At 36.6% G+C, this 12,604-nt stretch overlaps 1 protein-coding gene across 1 annotated transcript; it reads right to left on the reverse strand.

Annotated features, from left to right (window-relative positions):
- Nucleotides 1-3,310: 3,310 nt before the first annotated feature.
- On the reverse strand, nucleotides 3,311-12,478 carry LOC127842484 (uncharacterized). Its single transcript, XM_052372014.1, has 5 exons — nucleotides 11,923-12,478; nucleotides 7,759-10,620; nucleotides 7,358-7,419; nucleotides 6,971-7,094; nucleotides 3,311-5,355 (listed from the first exon to the last, which is right to left on the reverse strand). Exons 1-5 carry the CDS (start codon nucleotides 11,934-11,936, stop codon nucleotides 3,369-3,371), a joined length of 5,049 nt encoding a protein of 1,682 aa, XP_052227974.1. The 5' UTR covers nucleotides 11,937-12,478; the 3' UTR covers nucleotides 3,311-3,368.
- Nucleotides 12,479-12,604: the final 126 nt, after the last annotated feature.

Raw genomic sequence — 12,604 nt, forward strand, 5'->3', positions numbered from 1 at the left:
CGCTTCGATTTCGCATATGGTGTTTTGGTATAATTTCTGCTTTAACACAATATGAATGTACGCTGTTCAAGTTTCGCCGTATACTATATATATATATATCTTTCTTTCTTCACATAATGTGTTCGTTTTACTCAAAATACTGATAATTCATGATTGTTTCACGAATACGTCATTTGTTTGAAAGTTCTTAACATTGTCGTTAACAAAACCTAATGCAAACTCATCCTTGAATTAAAAATTCTTATCCCGAAAATTTTATAACGAAATATCATTTCGTCGCTGATCTTCGAAAACCGCATGAGTCAAATTTGGCGCAAATTGTTATTTGTTTCTATAAGAACGGCGGGTTTACGGGTCATTTTCTGCGAAAATACTGGATTTCATATCCAATTGAAAGGCATAGTTATGAGCACGTGAGAAAATTCTGAACACTCATTAGTGCACTAATTATTTCTGCAAAAACTGCGTAAGTCAATTTTTCCAACTTTTCAAAAAACATTTTTTAAATATTTTTAAATGAAAACGCGACCATTATCATTATTATAAACCGAAAATTTAATTAATGACAATGAACTAAAGACATATAGAAACAATTAATACAAAATTTTATACAAAATAATAAGTTATACATGTTCATGTTAGCGTGTCACTTTTTATTTTAGTATTAGAATTTAGGTCTTAAACTTAATTAACCAAGACGAATCGCGAATGCAAATTCGCTGTACTTTATTCTTCTTTTCACTTTTAAAAATATTAATCAATCAACCATTATCAGATAGCTTTACATGGTACGTTTAACGATTCAATGAGTAAAGATCACTCTTTTGTTTTGTGTAATTTAAGATCTTCTAGTTTACGTAACTCGGTTTGTTATTGTGGTAGTGAAAACTTATTCAATCATGTACGGACTACAAACTGACTTTAATGTTTTTATGTATATTCCTCATTGTTGATTGTTTAAGTAAACGTTACATACATATGTTTGCCCTAATTATATGCAAGGACAAACGAATATATAATTATATTAGTATTTGTCTAACAACTTCAAGAGACACCGATTTACACTTGTATATGCGATTTTTCATAGGTACATTGTATTCGAGACAACTGAGTAATATATTAATTGATTCGGCATATCACAATAAATGATAGTAATATACATATAAGAAGTGTTAAATCACGACGATTGAACTATATCCCAATCGACAAATATAGTTTATTTTAAATATAGAAATCAAAGTGATTCTTACATCTTAGACCACATTTATATGGAATTTGTGTTTTTCGGAAAGCTATAACGCAATTCTGCAATGGATCGCTGGGGCGCTCCTATACCAGTAAAGCGTCCGACGGAGGGGCTGCGATGGTACGAGTATCTCTTCTGCTGCTGCAAATGTCGGGGCACTTGTCGATCATGTGGTAAGTTTCAGGTAACATGCTGACAACTGCAGTAATACAAATCTTTTTTTTATGTAATTAACGGCTCACACATTATATTTCTATATGTGGATATTTGCCATTGCGGACATCTGCCACCGCGCTAAAATTGCACACATGATACTGATCCTTTAAGCAATTACTTAAACACGAACGTTAATCATTGGCGCCACAACATATTGGCTTCTTGCAGATCTAATAAATAGTATTGCACTTTTCTAAAAGAGATGGAGCCAATGCCAAGGAGATGGCGCAAATTACAGGACGCGGTGCCAATGCACGATATGTTAATAATCACACGATTTTTTCAACGTAAATACTATAATCAACATATATACATTCCACAAAATCAGATGTAAATATATAAATATATATGTAACCAACTAAATTATGTAGTCAATAACCTGAAAAAAAAACTTATTCTTCGATATAAACCCAAAATATGTAATATTCAATAAATCCAAAAACTAAATTCTCAAAGTATTTTTCGAACAACAAATGTGTTAATACAGTAACATAATTCACGAAATAATTAAAAAGTTGTTACTGCTTGAAACGATGAGTTTTGTCCCTATTACAATTGCTCAGTTCACTAAAAGGCAAAGGTCAATGAACCTTAAATAGGCTAAATATGTTGTTTGTTCCTACTAACATCTGCACAAAAATAGGATAGCTCCTGCTTTAACCCATTTATGCCTAGTGGACTCTCCCATCCTTCTAAATTGGGTCTATTTATTACCAAAACTAGAGATGACTAGTATATTATTTCTATATTGAAGAATATTTCTTACAGAAAGTCCTTAAAGCAAACAGCGTAGACCCTGATGAGACGCCACATCATGCGGCGTCTCATCTGGTCTACGCTGTTTACCAAGGCCTTTTTGTCTAGACACTAGGCATAAATGGGTTAATCGTTAACGTTTTATTATACTCAAGTTTATTACCAGTTTATACTATATTTAACGACAGAAATCTTCACAATCTCTTTGAAACAAATGTTTCTCCAAAATAATGTAGAATTTACTGTTTTGATTATATTTCCCTATGATCGAATTTAAGAAAAACAGATCGAAAACTCAATCTGTAATACGACACAAAATGTGTATGGTCGGCACCAAATATTAAAATAGTTGAACATGTTTTTATCGTCACCAATTGGCAATTGCTCCATCTCTTTTTGGAAAATACGAAATTATCGATTAGAAAGATAAAAGAAACCATGTTTTTGTGCATGGAACAAATAATACATGTTCAAAGAAATGGTTTGGTGTTTTTAGCGATTTCATTGGGCGGAAAATTGCTCATCACACAGGCAAAATACATCGATTTTCTGTATTTTTTTTATCCATGCCACAACTTATAAAGGTTATCACGTTTTCAAATGGGTTGATATTATATGTTTGTGTACATGTTTGGATGAATAAATCTTCGCTGAGTCGCACTACCTTGTCCGATTTTAAAAATAATTCGAAATATGTTGAAAACAAACCCCATATAAAGCTTACTCACTCTGTAGAATTATCCGTGACATTTAAAAATATCCGGTCTTTAGCGCAACCTCGGAAGTAGCATTGCCTCATTTATAAAAAAGCATCGCACAAAAGAGGTGACACCCGTGAGTTACGGTCGTGTAAATGTTTGCATTGTGTTTTAAGCTTGGTATACAAATTAATTATCAAAACAATGCGGTTGCATTACACTTGCTTGAACTGTAATTAACTGATTTATTGAAATGTTTAGACATTTTAATGGTAAGGGGTTTTCAAGAAATGCAATAGAAAGAAAAAAAAAGATTTGACTGACTTGTACTCTGGGTAGGGAAAGTGAATGTAAATTGATACACAATAGCATAAATAAAACAATACCAGAAATGCAACGTTGAAATATTTAATGTCTACCACGTAGTGCAATTATAACAAATATACACAATTTTAAATTGTTTTTTTAATTTGAACATTTTTATGAAAAGCGTAGCTTCCGTCCCCAAATGACGTATCGTGCAGAAGCTCGTTGTCTGCAGATGACATCCAAGGCGAGAATGGCGCCGAACTTGCCTCTCGGTAATCATGTGGACTTATAGTAGGCACCTGAAGTCCTTTTATTTGCGGGAGGATCGCAAATGCTGATATCGAAAAATTCTTTTCGTCTGCCTGGCTCGTCATCTCGCCTTCAATGCTGTGCTTGGAGGCGCTTGGTATCGACGGAAGAAAAGTTAAACAAGTGTTGCGGCCACTTTCTTGATCCCTATCCACTCTGGGGAGGGTTTTACTTCCGGTTATCTCCAAGGTGTGCGGCTTTTTCGGAGTAAAACCCACACATGCGCTTCCAGGAGACAGTCGCGGGACGGATTTCGAAGCAGCCGCGGTTAGAGGAGGCAGAACATTAATTTTGTTTATGTTCGTTTGGCTAGCAGAGCGCTTATTTTGAAACGGTGGATTAAGTTGACAAGAGTATCCGCTCTTTGGTCGTGCGCTATTTGTTTGAACCTCGTTTGATTCTGGTACTGTCCTAGATGATCTCATAGACGAGAACTTTTTACTTTGAATGGACTTCCTAATGTTTTTGTTATTTTTGTCTTGTTTACCATTTGCTGGTGCATTTTCTGATGTAGGAGTGCGGCAATCATAAACAGGTTCGGCCGTATTACCTGAGTTTTCGATATCGAGTTTGCAAATGCCCATCTTGACAAACTGTCTTGTGTTCGTCTTCTTACGATGAATTACTGGAGCCTTATTGTTGTATGGATTGTCCTTGTTGTCGTAAAGAGTCTTCTTTGGTATCCCAGAATTAATTTTGGATTTCACTTTCTTCTTGTACAATCCTTTTCGTTTCTTTGAGTGAACCTTTTCAATATCCGGTTCATTTGCTGTCGACACGCTTGATTTTACAGCTAATCGTACAGTTATTTTTCCAGAGTTGGTTTTTTCATCGTGTGAAGCGCTTTCGTTAGTTCTTGAACATTCACTCGCATCATCTGTTTTGCCCAGGTAAAGATTAGACTTCACATGTTGGTACTTTGGATTACGTGGAAACTTGGTAACAATGCCAGTTTTAGTTTCCACACGGTCAGGACATGATTTGACTGGCGCCTCAATAGGCTGTTTATTCTTTGGCACACCAGTGTTTACTTTTGGTTTAACATGTTGGTAACGGCCACGCTTTTTGCGACCTGTTATATTGTTTTTTACTTGTGAAGTTTTAGGCTCACTGTCTTCTAATTTTTGTGCCATTTTATTTCCATGGCTGTCATTTCCAAATTCTGCATCGTTTTCTATTTTGTTCGTGTCTTTTATGTCGCAGGTGATGTCTCTTCGCCCACTTATTTTCCCATCGATACATGCGCATGTGTTGTTTTCTCTATTGCCGTGGCGTTCGCATTTCGTCCTCTGTTTTTGTCTTGAAGATCTACTGTTTGCTGTTCTGCAACTTGAATGTCGCGAGGACGGAGGGCTAATATTATCTTTAGTGCTTCTAGCCGTTTGCACGTCATTGGCATCATCATGTAATGAAAAGCTTACATCAGGGTTAAGCTTATCTGGAGTGCCTCTAGCAGCTTTATTACGTTCCGAAACACTATCATTAAACTCTGGGGGAGGCATACTAAAGGCTTTATTATCGACCTTCAGCGAATTCGTTATCATTTTGGCCGATGCGATTCCGACATGGTCTGTTAGTTCATCTTCGGTCTCTTCTTGGATTGCAGACAGTTGCACTTTTGTCTCGCCCACTGTTCTTGTGTAACTGAACGACTCATGCAGATTTCCAATGTCTTCAGTCGACAACGCTTTTGGGGATTGACGCGTATCGTTCATGCCTTCATCATTGGCAGCATCAGTCAAAGACTCGGCCAACAGCGCACTGTATTCGGAGTCCAGTTCTTCTAACGCCACCTGGATTATCTGTGCAGCTAACATCCGCCTATAAAATGAACGCACGTAACTCAGTACGATATAAATGTGATTAGTTTTGAAATAAACACGTAAACTGTACATTAAACGGACATAAAGGAAATTAAAAACAAGAGCACCGCCTTGCGGGTGCAGACCGCTCATTTATTTTCTTTTTAAAGGTGAAGGGACTCTCAATTTCAATCACAAAGGAGGGAGGGGTGGAGTGAAGAGGGGTGTATAGTGTGGGGGTGTGGACATTTATTACATTAACTTCCAAAAATGCGAAAAAAAAATGCAAAAAAAATAATTTGAGGGGGGGGGGGGTGTCGGGGGGGGGGGATTCTTGGGTGCGATGGTTGGACGGTATTTCAAAAATAAAATAATAAAAATAAATATTTGTGTTTTTAACCGTTTCAAAAAAAAAATTGGGGGGGGGGGGGTGGTGGGTGAGGGGGGGGGGGGGGGTATCGTGTGAGGGTGTGGTGGTCATTTGTGAGATGATCTTTAAAAAAATAGGGGAGGGGATTGCGGGGGGGGGGGGGGGGTGCACGGGGGATGGTTTGGTTGAAGTCTATTATGGTATGTCAGGTAGGAGTAGTTTTGTCAAAGTATCAATCAAATCTAATCATAAATAAAGAAGTTATGGCAATTTTAGCAAAGTTTAATAATTTGACCTTGAGAGTCAAGGTCATTCAAAGGTCAAGGTAAAATTCAACTTGCCAGGTACAGTAACCTCATGATAGCATGAAAGAATTTGAAGTTTGAAAGCAATAGCCTTGATACTTTAGAAGTAAAGTGGATCGAAACACAAAATTTAACCATATATTCAAAGTTACTAAGTCAAAAAAGGGCCATAATTCCGTAACAATGACAACCAGAGATATGCAACTTGTCCTTTTACTATACCCTTATGATAGTTTGTGAGTGTTCCAAGTATGAAAGCAATATCTATGATACTTTAGGGGTAAAGTGGACCAAAACACAAAACTTAACCAAATTTTCAATTTTCTAAGTATAAAGGGCCCATAATTCCGTCCAAATGCCAGTCAGAGTTACATAACTTTGCCTGCACAGTCCCCTTATGATAGTTAATAAGTGTTGCAAGTATGAAAGCAATAGCATTGATATTGTAGGAATAAAGTGGACCTAAACACAAAACTTTACCAAATTTTCAATTTTCTAAGTATAAAAAGGGCACATAATTCTGTCAAAATGCCAGTCAGAGTTACATAACTTTGCCTGCACAGTCCCCTTATGATAGTTAGTAAGTGTTGCAAGTATGAAAGCAATAGCTTTGATACTTAAGGAATAAAATGGACCTAAACACAAAACTTAACCAAAATTTTCAATTTTCTAAGTATAAAAAGGGCACATAATTCTGTCAAAATGCGCGCCAGAGTTATCTAAATTTGCCTGCCCAGTCCCCTCATGATAGTAAGTAAGTGTACCAAGTTTGAATGCAATAGCATTGATACTTTCTGAGAAAAGTGGACCTAAACGCAACACTTAACCGGACGCCGACGCCGACGCCAAGGTGATGACAATAGCTCATAATTTAAAAAAAAAAAAGATGAGCTAAAAATGTGATCAGAAAACTTAACAAACTAAACGCAAAAAAAAAGAATTTTGCATCCAAAGCTTACCCAGCAATATTGAAGGCAGTCATTGTGAAATAGCGACGCTCACTTGCTGTAGTATGAGAGAGTTTCTTGGAGTGATCGACCATTCGAAAGAGGTTCTTCGACGTGTTGAGGGACGACACTGGGCCTTTAAAGATTAGATACATGTTCAACTTGATACGTCGAAATTTCATTTAATAAAATTTTCAGATGCAGAACTTATAACTAAGCAACACATAAAAAATATCACAGAAATCAATAAATTCTTGCCATAAAAGGGGTATACACATGTTAGTATCATGTTTAAAATGTATTTTCATTAAGGATCATAATAATAAAAAAGGCGATGGTAATAACGCCACTTCTTGTTTGAAGAAATGATATCAGAAAAACACAACAAATAAATCTTACCGACAGATTTCTCATGGCCTTTTGCAACGTCTCCGTTTGCATTTAAAATCTCGTTGTACTGACTAAAATAAAAAACCCAATAACTTTTCATTTCTTACTAATAATAACAAAGCTTTAAAAGTTGAGACAAAAACATTTCCTGTGATACCAGACGTTTACAATAAGACTAACTAAATACATATGTACTATGTTACTGTAATTACAAGTAGATACATCGAAAATGGTATCATATACACAGTTTAAATATGATAAGACTTATGAGATATGTAATTTAAATTAAAATATAATAATTGTGAATTAATTATATTTTATTTTACTTATTAAAATATTTCAAAAACGGTCACCAAAAACGCAAAGTGGTCCTACTATACAGGTTCTTATATATTATGATTAACTCCTACCTCCAGAATGTCTTAATTCCCTGTTTATCCTGCTGAACGCTGCTATCCCGATGCATTCCCAAAGTGATGTCATCAGTTTCTGTTTTTCCTTTTTCCGGAGAAATCATCCTGGCATCTTTAAGCCTTCTTATCGATGCAAGGTTATTTCTCACTTGCACGGGATTCACCGTTGCACTGCATTGCTTCACAGGAGGACTTTTTGCCATGTTCTCATCTGTGCTTGTTTGTTGTTTTTCTTTAGAAAAGGCTCTTCCCTTTTCTATGTTTGATCGGTTTGCGTTAACGTATTTATCTTTAAACCTCCTGTTCATCTGTGTGTTTTGGGCAGAAGCTCTCCTTTTATCCGTCCCTCTTTCGCTCCATGTCTCTATCTCTTCAGGATTTTCTGGTTTGTCATGAATATTTTTTAAGAAATCCAATCTCAATGAAGGAACAAAGTGCGGTTTAATTTTTGCTTGTTTTGTAATCCTTTCTCTGTAACTATCCATTTCGATATCCATCCATTTTGCCTTACTCATGCTTGCACAATTGTACTTCGTATCAGATTTCAAACTTGTTGCAGACGACACGTCGATAGGCGGTATGGTGGTATCTTCTTCATTGATGTTTACAAAACCATCATCCGGATGTCTAGGCGAAGCAGAATATTCCTGAAATTTACCCGTTTCAGCTGCGACCTGTTTCTTGAGAAATGCATCACATGCATAGTCGCGATTTTCGTTAGGCGGTTCATTGTCTACATTACAATTCGTTCTTGTTTTATAAACCAGGTTTCTGCACACTCTTGAATCATCGTTCTGTACAAATTTACACTCAGAGCCACACGGTGCCATTTGTTTCGGTTTAACTTTTGCACCACAATTGACTCTAAGTTCGGTAATATGGAAAACACATTCACGTCTTCTTTCGCTGACAGGATCCATTTTACAGGTCACTGATGAGTGCTTGACTGGCGTTAGGTCGTTGTTGCACTGGGCCTCGCCATGTAATACGCTGTTTTGCGCACAGTACTGATCAGTGTCGGATGTGGTTGGGGTGAGGCTCTTTACATTTTCGACATTGCAGAATTGATCGCGAGAAACGGAGGTCATGCTTACGTCATTATTATATCTGCGGTCTGTTTCCTCTCCTGGCTCTATTTTGGCAAACACGTGTTGTAAAATCAGAGCAGCAATATCCTTGCGGATTATGTAACTTATCGAGCTATCACATCCAAAATCCACCTTTCTCATTTCCAGCGATGCAATAGGCTGGATCACTTTGGTTAAGCCAATGCTGGTACAACAATCACCATTTTGAAAGCAATAGCTATTAATTACCTTTTCGAAGCTCGTCGCATGTGCACTTGTTACATGGCCAACAGTGTCGCTGAATTGATTGGACTTGTTATTGCATCTGCTATCACTGATGGTGTTTTCGTCAAGAGGTGCTGTGGCGTAATCCGTTTTTACATAGATCGCCTCTGATATATTTATGCATTTGGTCATGACAGTTTCATCAGACACAATATTTGATGTCGCAGTGGGTTCGCATTCTTTACTGCAAACTTCGACTGTGTCATCACATCCGATGTGTGTTAAATGTCCGTGCACTTGAACATAGTTCGTTCTTCCTTCAGTAACAAAACTGTCCTCAAGACTGTTATTATCGACGTACCATTTTTCACCAGAGTGTAAACTTATTTTTGAAGCAACCGTATCGCTGTTGACAGCGAGCGGAATTTGATCGGATGTCTTGACAATTTCCTCCAATTGGTTACTAATGCAAGGGATAGATGCAAGAACTTCTAACATTATCTCTTTGCAAACAGTGAATACATCTATGGACACGATAGAACCGTACATGTGACATGATTTTTTGTCAGCGTCATCAGTAAAGACTTTCTGAGTCTTGTCCACAACTTCTTCCTCGAGTTCCTCAGTTTCGTTTGTACCATAACGCATACACGTTTTGTCAACGTTAATATCGTCACCAGTGTGCACACTTTTATCTGAAGCAACATGTTCACTGATTACATCGATGTGTATGTCATCGTCTGACTCGACAATGTCCTCTCTGTTCAAAATGAAATCAGTGATAGATGCAAGGACTTCAAATAGAATTGTTTTGCAAACATCGAATACCTCAACTGACGGCGTGGAGAGGAGAATGTGGCTTGATTCATTGACAGCGTCCTCATTGAAGACTAACCGTGTTTCATCCAAAGAAACTAAATCGAGTCCCTTAGTTTCATGTTGTTGGCTAGAATAGTCGCTGGGGTTGATAGCATCTTTTGTGACTTCCGGCAGAATATCCGGAGTCTTGCACGCAAATTTGATTCTTTCTTCGTGGAATCTTGACGGTCTTGAGGCATCCTTGCGGATAATGGTACTGATTTGGCCGTTAGAATCAATATCCGACTGAGTCTGCATCATAGACAGACTTGATTCGAATGCACTGCACAGATCATCGATGTCGTCCGGGACTACGCTCGTTCTGTATTCGGACACGTCCTCGATGTTATCATTTGACGACAAGTTGACACTTGATTTAACGAATTTCGTAACACGTGTCTGCAATTCCTCGATGCCCATTTCGTCTGTCGAAAAGGCGGATTTGTATCTAAACTTACCGCTGACCATTGGTCGCAGTGTCCGGTGACTGCTTCTCCAAGTGAGCTCTGGTCTCGAGGTGCTGGGTGGTGCCGGTGTGAACGCACCACTTAGTGCAGACGAATTTCTCGATGATCGGATGATTATAGTATCACTCAAACAATAGCCATCTTTAGGTGACGGCGTCGCACTGACACGAACGTCCGGCTCGACCGGATTGGGAGTCGTCCGTTCCGGTCTGTCAGTGCCTCCGTCCTGCTGTGACATCACGCTGAAAGGATCATAGGTCGTGCAGAATAGGTTACCAGAACCTTTCAAGGGACGAATGTACCTTGAAAACCCCTAACGAACTCGTGCACATCTGACGCAACTAGTTAATTAAAGCAATTACTATAGTATACATATTTGAATAGTATTTAATCAGTACTAAACATAAGAAAATAGATGACAGAAATAGCATTACAATCAGTAAGTATACTAGTCAACGCATCAGTGGATTCTGTAACGACCTTTATCTTACATATTTATTTATTAATCTGTTTCATGCAGAATAATAATATTTTGGTGAGATGAAAGTCGATTCATTCTGAGCAAGACGCCAATGTTAAATATAACTTATATTCCCTGTTCTAGCTAGATACATTTTTAGACCTAATTGAAAAACTCTATTTTTGCATTAAGTCCAGGGGTCGTATTACAAAAGCATCTTAAGTTAAATTTTATTCTTATCATTAAATTGGGAAATTTTCTTAAATGTTTCATTTCATATTGCAATATATTGGCATCAAGATATACATTTAAATAACATCATTATGCCAATGTTATTTTAGAAATACCAAAAAAACACGTGTTTCCTTATTTAGTAAAGAAATACAAAACATTGTAATTTTGAACTAAAGTGAAATTATTTAAGAAATGACTTAAGATGTTTCTGGAATACCACCCGAGACTAGCAACAATCTGACGTTTCACATATAATTGTGACATGTGTGTGTCCAATATTTATGTAAAATTTTCTCTACCTTAAGGCATGTAAAAGAAAACAAACATAATTTAATCAATAGCCATGTTGCAGATTTTTAATTGAACTTGGTTTTGTAAATACTTTTATACCACGGAATGGAAAATATGAATGCATGCCATACATACCGAATAAATAAATAAATAATGTCGTTTTCATTAATTGTATTATCAAAAAGACAATCGGCGTTCAAATTAATGTTCTGTTAGTCTTTCCTACTGTTCTATAGGAGGACCGCAATGATGAGTTTTGTGGTGACTGGCAGGACAAATACCAACATCATTTGCGCAGATGAACTATTTATTGATTAACTTTTAAATACTAGATACAAATAGGTGTTGTCCATTTTTTTTCTAAATCGAGAAACATATACTTGACATTTGTACAACATGTATGATGTTTATGCATAATAAATGAAATAACATTAAATTTATTACATTTTCAAAAATCAATAGAACTTTGCTGTCCTGGACTTATACGTTTGTATTATTTTGCACCATTGTAAGTTACTACATACACCGATATACATATTTAAATGAAAGATCCACTTACCTATATTGTTGCATGTATCAGCATTTCTTTAGTTTGAGAAAAGCTGTGGTTTCTCATATATTTATTTCGCCTTTTTAGAGCTGATAAAAATGCTGTTGACAGTTATATCACAATCTTTGTAGTCATTGGCAACGACGTGGCATTTATGACGTCACATGGCGTCGATTTTTGACGTCACACGTGACTTGTTATCTTAATTGATTTACGTTTAAAAAATCAAAACGCAATTCAAGTGTTAAATAATTTAACAAACGCTCGAAATAGTTCATTCACTTGTCTACATGTTATGTTAGAGAAATAAAAATTATAGCTGCTGCCCTTCTGTGCTATCCCATTGATCAGCATAATTACCGTATTAGATAAATTGCAAAGTGGCATTGTCATATTTGGACAACCGTTGTATTAAAATAAGTAATTGTACTTATTTGGTTAAAGAACGTTGGTGTTTGAATTAAACTTGTGCATCAGATTTATTGAAGTTGCAAATTCATATTAAAATACAATAGTGAGACGAAAAATGGAAGACAAAAACTCTATTATGGCAAGAATTTATTGATTTCTGTGAAATTTTCTACTTTCAGTCCTAATTACGGTTATATACTACGTGCCAATAATTCTGCTTATTGCCTTGGCCGTATGTAACGTCTTCTTCGGTAAGTGTCAGGACTTCTTTGAAATTTCG

Source organism: Dreissena polymorpha, chromosome 1 (assembly GCF_020536995.1).
Source record: "Dreissena polymorpha isolate Duluth1 chromosome 1, UMN_Dpol_1.0, whole genome shotgun sequence".
NCBI classification, from domain to species: Eukaryota; Metazoa; Mollusca; class Bivalvia; order Myida; family Dreissenidae; genus Dreissena; species Dreissena polymorpha.